Source organism: Phodopus roborovskii, unplaced genomic scaffold (genome assembly GCF_943737965.1).
Source record: "Phodopus roborovskii unplaced genomic scaffold, PHOROB, whole genome shotgun sequence".
Taxonomy (NCBI): domain Eukaryota; kingdom Metazoa; phylum Chordata; class Mammalia; order Rodentia; family Cricetidae; genus Phodopus; species Phodopus roborovskii.
Window position 1 is genome coordinate 6319412 of NW_026126417.1, and position 12244 is coordinate 6331655.

The window sequence follows — 12244 nt, forward strand, 5'->3', positions numbered from 1 at the left end:
CCTGAACTGAATAAAATGGGGAAAAGGTGCAAGAAAGACTGAGGGAAACCAGCACATGTGTCTCTCTCTGCTTCCTGACTGTGCATAAAATGTGACCAGATGCTTTTACTCAGGCCCCCAAGGCCACAGTTGTTTGTGCCACCCACCATGTCTTTAACCAAATTATAGACTAAATTCACAAACTGCTAGCAAAAAGAAATCCTTCTTTACGTTGTTTTCATCAGGTATCTTGTCACAGCAGTGAGAAAAGAAACATAGAAAGCTCACATGAAACACAAGGCTATTACTGAGACAAAACTGACCATGTCATCTTTAGCTCTTTAAAAATGATTTCTGGGTGAAATATGGAAGAATTTCGGTGCAGGGGTTGGAATATCCCTGGAATTCTGTAAGCAGGTCTTAATGAGCTACTCCGGTGGGAGTGTTGAATAGCAAAATTCTGACTGAAGGGCTAACAGTGATGAATGTGGTTCTTAAGCATTCAGAGAAGAATAAAACCTGTTTTACGAATTAGATTAGAGGCTTGTTTTTCTAACATGAAGGCAGCACACCTGGCTGTTTTCTCCCTACATGCAGAAAAGTTTAATGAAACTAAATTCAGATATAATGGACTAAGTTGTTTGCTGAAGAAAATTTCAAGACAGTGAGATATCCAGGCTATAGCATGGTTATTATTTGATGGAATTAGTCAGATATTCAGTGAGAAAGATCAGAAAATATGAGAAATGAGCAATTTGACAAGAAATGGACTGTGAGCAAATTTAATTTCAGAGATAAAGTAGATGTACACAAAGCATCTGTACTGGTAAAGGTATTAGCATCATTAGAGAAACCTCAACCTCTTCACTGAGACAATATATTGGGAAAGTACAGTAAGGGCAGGGTTTATTGAAGGCACCAACTGGTATAAATTCAAATTGCTTTGAAAGGAGAAAGCCTGAATGAATAATATTGATGAACAGGTTTCCTGCTCTCAAACAGTCACCTATGGAAATTTTTCCCCAGGTTTGTCAGCCAGTGTGTACAAAAATCATGACAGCTTTGACAGAAACGAGATAGACTACATATTGAATGGGTGTCAGAGCTTGTCAGCATCTCCATGGTGCATGCTTTTCAGGCATGCAAAATGCAAGAATTATGTGGTCTTGAAGGCTTGGTCTGAAGGTTCTAGAAATTGGCTGAAACCAGCTGATGTATGGGAGGTAGGATTCTCCTGACAGAAGCATTGGAAGACCATTGCATGAAGCTATATAACTTGTAATGGAGACATCACATGTTAGGGGTGCCAGAATCATGTAATGTCCACTAAGAGAGTGCTGTACAGCATGGAGTGGACTCAAGAGAGAGTCTAAGTGTGATACAGTTGTCAGAAATAGAGGGATAGTTGATTCCTAAACATACTGGAGCCTGGATGATACCACAACCCCCAGGTAGTAAACATGGAGTAGCTGGGATTAATATTTTCCCTTTTCCTCTGTGTCTGCCCTTTCCTTTCCATCCTTCCAAACAATGTTGCTGTGTACTATTATTGGAAATATATAATGTTGGGACTTTTTTTTTCTTCCCTGCTTTTTTTTTTTTTTTTTTTTTTTTTTTTTTTTCTCTCAATTAAGAGATTGTTATGAGTCTCAAAAGAGACTTTTAGGTTTTTGAATACTGTTTTAACTGTTAAAGGTCATGGGGACTTTTAAAATTGGACTGAATGATAGACATCAGCCTTTGACGACCAGAAATGAAATGCTATGTTGAAAGTAATGTGTTTAGATTGACTGACTACGGACTTTGCATTGATTAACTATCATTTTCATGTTGACTGGGTTGGAATCACCTATGAGGTACACCAATCTGCATGTCAGTGTGGACATTTCCAGAGGACTTGAGTTGAGGGAGAACTCACGCTGAATGTGAGTAATGCCACTCAGGGCAATGGGATCCCAGGCTATATAAAAGAGGGGGAAAGACAGGAAAGCCCAAGAAGCACCGGCACTCATCTTCCTTTGCAGACTCTGGGACTTGGATCTCATGATTCTGCCTCATGTGCCACAGCCGCTCTCACTATCCCTCCTGCCCGACTGTGATTCACTCTACTCTGAAAATGTCAGCCCGAATAAAGGCTTCCTTACGTTGTTTTGTCCCACAAACAGGGAGAGTAAGTGATCCAAACCTTTAATGTGATATCAGCTCAGAGGAAATGGGCATTGAGTTATCTGTTCAGGATTTGAATGTCGTATTAACAGTCAAGTGAGACATCGGGGAAACCAAGGAAGAACAGCTTTTTAAAATAAATAAATAAATAAATGTCTTTTATTTCCTGCTGATTTTCTAATTTCTTTCCTAATAATTGGTATTGAAGAATGTAATGGAAAGGGACAGTGTTGGGTGGGTAGAGAGGGAAAAGATGAATCAGAGAGTGTTTGGGGGCTGATCAAACTACATTGTAGGAGACTCCACAGCATGTACTCTACAGGACTAACTTTTTTTAAATAAATAAACGTTTGTGTGAAGCCATGTTAAGGAGATATTTTCTGGGCTACATATTAGAGATTGTTACATCTTTGTTTCATATTACTTTTAGAATCAGGATATCTAGGGGCTGTAGAGGTGGGTCCACAGTTAAGAACACGGATAGTTCTTTCAGAGGATGCAGATGGTGGCTCACAACTATATGAAACTCCAATATCAGGGTATCTAATCCCCCTCTTCTGGCCTCCATGGGTATCAAGCACTGGATGTACATATATACATGCAGGCATAACACCCATGCACTTAAAAACAAGTAAATAATTTTTTTACAGATCAGATAATCTTATCTCCTGAAGATATGCTAAAAACTGACTAAAACAATACTATACATAATTTATATACATGTATAGTATTTTTGTGTGTATACATACATATGTAACTTTAATAACTTTTGTTAAGACTCTCTTATCCTAAGACAATTACAGTGGCTTTCTCTAGTCATACACTATTCTCAACCTAGAGAGAATCATTGTTTATATTTATTTGTCTTGATTTTATCTGCTTAGATTTCTGTTGCTTTTCATTATTTTGTCCATTGAATAAATTGGCATTTGTAGCATTGGCTTTTTTTTTTTTTTTTTTTTTTTTTTTTTTTAGTTTTTTGTTTTGTCTTGCTTTTAAACTAGTTATTTTTTTCCATGGATTGAAAATAGTTTTTTTTTTTTTTTTTCCCTCACATAATATATCCTCTCCATATCCAGTCCTCTCAGTTCCTCCCCACCTCCCTTCTCATCTGTATTCATTCCCTTTCTCTCATTAGAAAACAAACAGGCTTCTAAGGGAAAATGAAATAAAATATAGTAACATCAGACTTGGATGAAACAAAGAAACAAAAGGAAAAGAGCCTAGGACAAGACAAAAGAAACAAAGACCCTTTTGTTCCTACAACCAAAAAGCTTATAAAAATACTAAACTAAAAGCCATCTTATGTAAAAAAAAAAAACCTGGTATGGACCCATGTAGTTCCTGTGCATGCTGCCTCAACCTCTGAAAGTTCATATATATGGTAATCATGTTCATAAGAAGGCCTTGTTTTCTTGGTATCCTCCATTCCTTCTAGCTTTTACATTCTTTCTGCTTCTTCTGCAGGGTTCTCTGAGCCCCGAGAGGAGAGATTTGATGGACACATCCCATTTAGAGTTGAATATCCCAAGGTCTTTCACTCTGTAAAATGTCTGGCTGTGGTTCTCTGTATTTGTTTCCCTCAGCTGCAGGAAGAAGCTTTTCTGATGATGGCTGAACAAGGCATTGCTCTCTGTGTATAGCAGAATGTCAGCAGGAGTCATTTATTGCTATTTTACTTTAGTAGAACAGAAGTATTTGGGTTTATTCTATGTTCTTGGGCTGGTTCTGAAAGACCCGACTCAGGAAAGGCACCCCCCCAATCATTCATGCACGAGAAGTAGTCTTGATGCAAAAGCATGAGGTCTTTTATATTCCAGTGCACTGGGGTCTGCAGCCATACTCCACGTGGGGTAGAGGACTAGGTTTAGACAGTTTTTATAGGGTTACAACAAAGCCCGTGCGTCATAAACCAATCATCTCATAGCATCCAGTGTGGACCAATTAATTTGAACTATCCAAGCCTGCACTTATCCCAGGAAGTCTGCTTTCACTAGGGCTTCTGGGTGGTGTGACAAGGCTCATTTCCTGTGTTTACTCACTCACAGGTGCTGTAGTAACAACCCTGTTGTAAATAGTCAAGAATGTGACCTTTTGCCTACTCACGGCTAGGGGGCAGGGTCTAGGGAGAGTTAGGCTAAATTTTTCCATCCTTACAGTTCTATGTGACCCAAGCAGTGTGGGGTGTGGGCTTCATCTCCTGGTTATAAGTCTTCAGTAAAATATAATATTGGTTGATTACTCCTGTAAGCTTTGTATCACCATTGTCCTAGGATATCTTGCAGATAGGACACCATTGTAGATGGAAGGGTTTGTGGTTGAGTTGATATTTATGTTTTCCTTTTGGCAGCATGAAGAGAACTTTCTTGTAACAAAGATGCTAGCAAGTAGGAGTGAAGGCTCTATGCAGGTACCAGCTTGACTTCCCCATGCTCAATGAGTTGTGCAGGTGTTGTCTTCAGCAATGGGGCTTTACTATCAATTTGTGGAGAGCAATCTATAGTCTTGACAACAGCCTGGATTATTTTTTCCCATGGAACCCCTCTGGCTAACAACTCAATTAGTTGTAACCAAATCCTGGTATTGTAACTTCATTTGGTTACAAAAGATGAAAAGTAGGGGTTCTTCATACCCATCATTATTTGACAACTCAATTTAGATTGCCTTCCTATATGTATATTTTTAGAAGCTTCTAGTATATTAAATAATGAAAGCTGTCTTTGTGGGGCTGCAATCAGAACCAACCTAGCAGCCCTGAGTTCATACCTTAAGGGGGTGTGTGGATGAGGGAAAGGATAGCTATAGACGATAAAGAAAAGACAGAGACACAGAAAAAAATCAGGAGGGCAGATTCAGTTTATACTGAATTGCCACCAGTTTATTTTTCACCACTCTTTCACCACCTTAACCAAAAAGGGGAACATGGTATTACAGAACAAACAGACTTTTCTTCCTCCTTTCTCTAAGGATTCAGTAACCACACCTTAGATTCAACTTCTTGTTCCCTGGCCTTAAAGATAAGGAATAACCACACCTCAGAACAGGGTTGTTGTTACTTACAATAAGACAGCCAAACACCCTACTGTAGCCACACCTTTGACCATTAAGTCTTATGTCTTGCTGGGGACAGTTTTGAACTCTCTGTCCTTGAGCCAAGATGGAGTGCAGCCATCTTTATGGGCATAGACTATTAGATTGCCATAGTACTCTACAAATGGCCCTTAATTGTACTGTTTCTCCCATATTCCCTCCCTCATTCTTCTCTCTTCTCCCCCTCCCCCACTTGTTCTCCAGTTCCAGTGTCCAGTTCCATTCATGGCTATTTATTACATTCTCTTTTCTAATGAGATCCATCTGTCCCCCTAGTTCCTGACTCTATACCTTGATTCTCCTGTTCCTGGACCCACCCCACCCCCAATCCACTTTGTTTGCCTTGTGATTTGAGCTGAAATAGCTGTCCCTTTTATTTTCTGGAAGATTTTATTATAATATCAATGTTATTTTGTTTATATAATATTAGGGTTACTTAAATAGCTAAATATTTGGAAGAATGCATGGTGGAGCCACCTGTGCATGTCTTTTTCTCTGTGGGAGACTTTATAATTACAGATTCAATTTCTAAGTAATTTTAGGACTATAGTTTACATATCTTATGTTAGTTTTTTAATAAGTTACAGTTTACTAAGAATATTTTCATTTGATCTAGTTCTAATTTACTAGCATTATATTGTGAAATTGTGAAATATTCCCTCTTGTGATATATTTGATGTCTGATAAAGTCTAAAGTATTTTCCTCTGCATCCCCTCATAGTTGAGAAACATCCTTATGGACTGTCATTCAATTTTTGTAGTATTTTCAAAGAACATATTTTTTTTCTTTTTTTTTCTTATTATTTTATTTAATTTTATATAACAAAGTCCAATGAAATGAAAACAAACATTTATACACAATATTTGGGAATTTAGGCATCGTTCTTTCCAAACTACTTCCTGCTGGTAAGGGGCACTGTCATGGGGGATTCGAAGAAGTTTCAGATATCCTGGCTGTAGTTTGTAGGGCTGTTTTGTCTAGCTGTTTTGAATGTAGGATCACCTTGTACTATGTTTCAGGCGGTCTGGCATGATCAAACCACATTAGTCTGAAAGGAATCCACATCTTTTCATTTTCTGTGGAAACAAAAATAGAAATCCTTTTCCCCAGTAACTTGTCCTTCAACTTAAATTTTGGAGTCAAAGCATTTTTTTTTAATTTAATTTATTATTTTACATGCCCATCCCAGTTACCTCTCCCTCCCTCCCTCCCCTCCACCCCTCCCTCCCTCCTTCCCTCCCTTTTATCCTCTCTGCCCTCTCACATGCACTCTAAACACCCTCCCCTCCCATCCCCCCACCCCAATTCCATATGTAGGGGAATGCCATCCAGTTGGGGTCATGTAGATCTGACAGGTCCTGTGAAGTAGGGACTAGGGCTTCTCTACTGTCTCTAGGTTAAGGCAGTTATCCCTCCAAGGGGGATGTGTTCGCAAAGTCCTTTTGTGCACCAGGGATACATCCTGGCTCCACTATCTGAGGTCCCTTAGACTGCTCAGTCCTTCTGGCTGAGACCCATATTCAGGGGGCCTGAGTCAGTCCCATGCTGGCTTCCCAGCTATCAGTCTAGTGGCCGTTAGCTCCTCCTTGTTCAGGTAAGCTGTCTCTATGTGTTTCAAAGAACATATTTTAACTTGTATAAAATATTCCTTTTTTAATTTTTGCTTCTTTTATTTATATAATTCTTTTGTATTTGCTTCTTTTCATTTTCCTTTTGTATTATGGAATTTTAATGTGCTGTTCTGTTCATTTAGGATAATAAATACATTGTTTATCATTTCCCTTTTAACATGTGCACACATGTGGAGATTTTTCAGAGCACACCCTAAGTCTCAATGCATTGCCTTTTCACTGAGCTACTTTGTTATTGCTGTGTTTAACTTATTCCTAGCATCCTTTTATGATTCATTTTGTGTATTGATATTTACAAGTATGTAAGTGTTAAAACATTTTTAGGCTTTCAAGTCATCTCTTCGTTTTTTTACTGTCCAGTAAATCATCTGTGTCTATAATCTTACCACCCAGGAGAAAGAAAAGAGTACTTGAAGTGTATAACTGCGACAGTAGTTGGGATGTTATTTGTATTTGTCTGTGTGTGTACATACATACATACATACATACATACCTTTAATAAACCTTCATTAAATCCCTCCTATCCTAAAGCAACTGTGAATTAAGGCTTTCTTGTGGTCATTTGCTCTATCTTTAACTTAGCGAGATCATTGCTTATATGTATTTGACTCAACTTGAACTGCTAGTAATTTTTGTGTTGTCATTTTGTGTGTGTGTGTGTGTGTGCATGTGCATGTTTATGTAAATTCATATATAATATAAATGTATTGAATGCTTTTTTATTTTTGGACACTAACTTTATTTTTAAATTATGTGTTGGTGTTTGTGTGGAGATATGTTTACTTGAGTGTGTACATGAGTGTAGATGCCAATGAAGGCCAAAAGAAGGTGTTAGACCACCCCAGTCTGCTGATACAGATGGTTGTGAGCTGCCATGTGGGTACTGGAAACCAAACTTGGATACTCTGCAAGAAAATTGCTCTTAACTATTGAGCCACCTTTCCAGTCTCACATGTAATACAGCTTTTCATCTACCCTCCCCATCAACCCTGTGTGTGTCAGGGGGTAGGTGAAGAGGTAGAGAGCATACTGGTGGGAGGAGGATTTACTCATAGGTATTTGCTCACTTACCTATGACGTCTGTCATGTGGGAAATCTGTTTGACAGCAGGCTGGAAAGTCTGTGGTAGAAAGTAATGTTGCAGCCTTGAGGCAGAATTCCTTCACCCTCTGGGAAACATGGTTATTTGCTTTTAAGACATTGTAGCTGAGGTGATGAGGCATATTTCCATTCTTAAAGTTAATGTTCCTTACTTAAAACCCACTCATTGAAAAGTACCATTATGGCAATACCTAAAATACTGTCTGTTTAAATAGCCAGCCTGTCACAAATATCATCAAATATGTGATAGATTAAAAAAAAATCTATAGCTGAACTTTTGAAGTCCTAATGGAATGGAGAGTTTGGCAACTCAGTGGAGTTTAAAAGTGTTCCTAGAGTAGGTAGAGGTTTATGTATGGAAGGCTGCTATGCAGCATGTTTTCTTAACTTGAGTCATATAATGTGATGCTAGAGAGAAAAGTTACAGAAGTAACTGCTTAACTGAAAATTGTTAATGGTTTTAACATGTTGGTTTTTGCTTTTTATTTTATTTGGTCTTTCATGTGATTTCAAAGATTTAACATATAGGCTAACCCATGCTTTTACTCTTGAGTTACCTCTCCAGCCCCAGGAGTAATAGTGAACTCTTACTAATAATAATGTTCAAATATTAATTAGATTACTGGTGCTTACTGCAAATTCAGTTTCAATATTATATGTTCTTTGACATCTGGTGTAAATAACATATTTTAAAACAGTATTTTGCTCACATGGAGTTCGGTATATAGTAGGCATAATTTTTTTATAGTTGTATTAAGCATTGAAGAGTAGTTGAAATATGATAGCAGATATTTAGGATTTGGATTAATGATACTGAACTTTATTTATTTATGTATGTATGTGTGTGTGTATATATGTGTGTTTCTGTGTGTATTGTATCTTACATTTAAATACATGGTGATTACTTTAGTATGTGAAAAACACTTGATTCCATAAACATGCTAGCCACAAATTTCTCTTCCTTCTATGCTCTTGAAGGTAAGATTCCCTAGCTGAACATGTCTTCTTTGCATAGGGATTTCTTGGGCTCTATATCTGATGCTACTTGATCAGCAGATTCTGTTCACTGTAATTTTGTGCCGTTGTTCAAACAAGCCAATCACATCCTCTGTAGCAAAAATGAGGCACTTTTCTGTTATGAGTAAGGTTTTTCCACCAGCCTGGTCCCAGAACCGCGCCATTCCCAAATAACATGCAGAGATGCTGTATTTCACATAAAGCTGTAGGCCAGTTACTAGTTTCCAGTGGCTAGCTCTGTCTTAAATATTAACCCATTTCTATTAATCTAAGTATTTCCACGTGGTCTTATCTTACCAGAGAGAGACCATGGCATTCTACCCTGTAGGTCCTCCACCTTGAATTTCCTCCCTACTACTTCCTCTCTCCTCCTAGTCTCCTAGTCCCACATTCATTGCTTTCCTATTGGCCAATAGTGCTTTATTCATTAACCAATTAGAAAAACATATTTATAGAATTACATCTCCCATCACCTTTCACATCATACAGTCTTCTTCCTTGTTTCCTTTGCTCCTGAATGATTCCCCATGTGCTTAACATGGTTTTGTTTTCTTGTCAACAAAGTTGTGAGTAGCTGTGATTAATCAACTCTAGTCTCATCCATATACAATGATGAGTGTTGGATGATTGGCTAGTTTCATAGCCTCAGGTTGGGATATGGAGATGATTGAAACAGAATTCTTGCCGTTTCTCAGCTCCTATTCATGATGTCAGAGTAGAGAAAGATTCTGGAAGATTGAGTTGGGGGAAGAATAGAGGAGAGCAAGAAAAGAGATACCATAATAGAGGGAGCCATTATAGGTTTAAAGGGAAATCTGGCACTAGGGAAATATCCAGAGACCTACAAGGATGACCCCAGCTAACAATCTAAGCAATAGTGGAGAGGCTACCTTAAATGCCCTTCCCTGATAATGAGATTGATGACTACCTTATATGCCTTCATCCAGTAGCTAATGGAAGCAGAAGCAGACACCCACAGATAAACACTGAGCCAAACTCCTGTAATCCAGTTGCAGAGAGGGAGAAGTGATGAGCAAGGGGAGTCAAGCCCAGTCTGGAGAAACCCACAGAACAGCTGAACTGAACAAGGAGTTTTCCATGGACCCCAGTCTGATAACTGGGAAAACAGTATAGGACCAACTCAGACTCCTGAATGTGGGTCTCAGTTAGGAAGCTTGGGCAGTCTATGGGACCTCTGACAGTGGAACCAGGATGTATCCCTAGTGCACAAACAGACTTTAGGAGCCCATTCCCCAAGGAGGGATTCTCCCTTAGCCTAGAGACATGGGGGAGGACCTAGATCCTACCCTAAATGACTTGCCCGATTTTGATGATCCTTCATGGAAGGCCTCACCCTCCCTGGGGAATGGATGGGGGATGGGATGGGGGGGTCTTTGGGGAGCATGGGAGGATGGGAAGGAGAAGGTACTGGGATCAATATGTAAAATAAGAAAAATATACTTAATGAAAAAAATAAAAAGGAGTCTGATATCAGCTATTGGCATAAATGACTAGTGAAATATGCATCAATCCAGAAATGGTATTGGTTTTGCTTTTCCAATACTATTTTATTAGCATTTATGTTTTCCAAAAGCATGAAGAACATTTATTTATCTATCATTAGCTCCAGCTCAATTTCTCTGTAAATTATATCTTTTCCTCTCAGCTGTTAACTCAAGAAACATGACTTAGTAGTTTTTTATTCCCTCATTATATTCACCAAATAACATAATCACTGGAAACAACAGAAATGCAGTAAATATTTGGCATGTAATCCAAAACAGTAATTCGGAAATTACTCTTTCATCCAGAGCTTTTAGTTTTTCCTTAAATGGCATAAGATTTAAGTAAATGTCCTAAGTGTGAATTGTTCAATGTTGTTAAAATACAACCCCCTTCCATTTACTTCCAAAGGGAAGAAAGAAAGCTTTAGAATGTGGCCCATTTTCTCTTTATTCATTCTCCTTCCAAAGTGAATATTAGTTGCCTTAAGGCCTCTGAAGAAACCTTAGGGCAGCAGCTCACTTTGTATAGGAAGGAGAATTAGAATAGCAACATGGTGATCCAAACTTCTTCCTGTCTGTTGATTTTGGATGCTTGATGCACAATTTGAAATTCTTGCTGGAAGCTAGTGCTGCTTCAGGAGTTCCTTAGTTTTGTTCTTGTTTTATTTCTGAAGTTGAAGCTATATAATACCCCTATCCGAAGTACAGGTAAACATGCACGGAAGTGTATTAATAGATCACATATGAGTGCAAGTTATGTGTTAACCTGTACTGCCATACATTTCTTAATTCACTTAGCATAATGATCTCTGGTTCATCTGCATTGTTGCACATATAGCTGTAATCCATTCGTTTTCTATGACTGAATAGCATTCATGATGTGTATCCACATTTTATTTCTATTACTTTTGTTTTTATGCTTACTATTTAGACTTTTCTTGGAAGTTAAGTAATTCTTTTGTAAGAATGTCATGGACTATTTTTCTTACTCGGAAATTTAAGAAATTTTTAATGAAAAACCTAGTCTGACAAAGGATTTTTTCTGATTTCTAAATATATACTTTCTCAGAAGTATAATGCTAAGGTGGTCCTTGACAGTGTATTTGTTTCTGGTAAACCATCCAGTGATAGGCTGTGCTTCCTCCATTGGTCAGAGACTTAAAGAAATACTAATGACAACAGAAGTCTTCTCTCTATCTCTTGGATTTATTTACAGGAAACAGATCCAAGCTATGCTCGGCCAATTCAGCGAGGCAGAGGCCTTGTTAATAAATGCTGGAGTGCAGCCAGGAACTATTGATGGAGTTCTTTTGGATCTGGGGTGCTCCTCCATGCAACTTGATGCTCCTGAGCGAGGTTTCTCCCTTCGGAAGGATGGCCCCTTGGACATGAGGATGGATGGAGACAGGTAAGTATTGAAAAAGCATTTCTTCTTGCCTCAAGAAAATCAATTCCTTAAAAACATTCAGAATTTAATTTCCTTGAAGACTGAAAAATTCCCAGTACACTCCCACGTCCAGCACTGTCCATACATAGTAAATCATCTGTTTGGTACTGATTATAGACTTAAGTATTTCTTTGGCTTTGCAGTTCTTAAAAAGAAAATATTTACCACCTTTACAGAATATAGTGAGGAAGTATTCAGATGGAGAAATCAACTTTTATGTGTTTTTCTTTCTACTGACAATATGGCTATTTAGTAGTTATTTGGAAAAATTTGATGCTAAAACAATAGCTTTATTTTTCTGCATGCC

General features: G+C 38.1%; 1 protein-coding gene across 1 annotated transcript in view; it reads left to right on the forward strand.

The window, feature by feature from the left end:
* Mettl15 (methyltransferase like 15) overlaps window positions 1–12244 on the forward strand; it is a 156164-nt gene that overhangs the window by 116683 nt on the left and 27237 nt on the right. Inside the window, 1 exon segment of the mRNA XM_051183804.1 lies at window positions 11707–11898. Within this exon segment, the coding sequence (XP_051039761.1) occupies window positions 11707–11898 (192 nt within the window).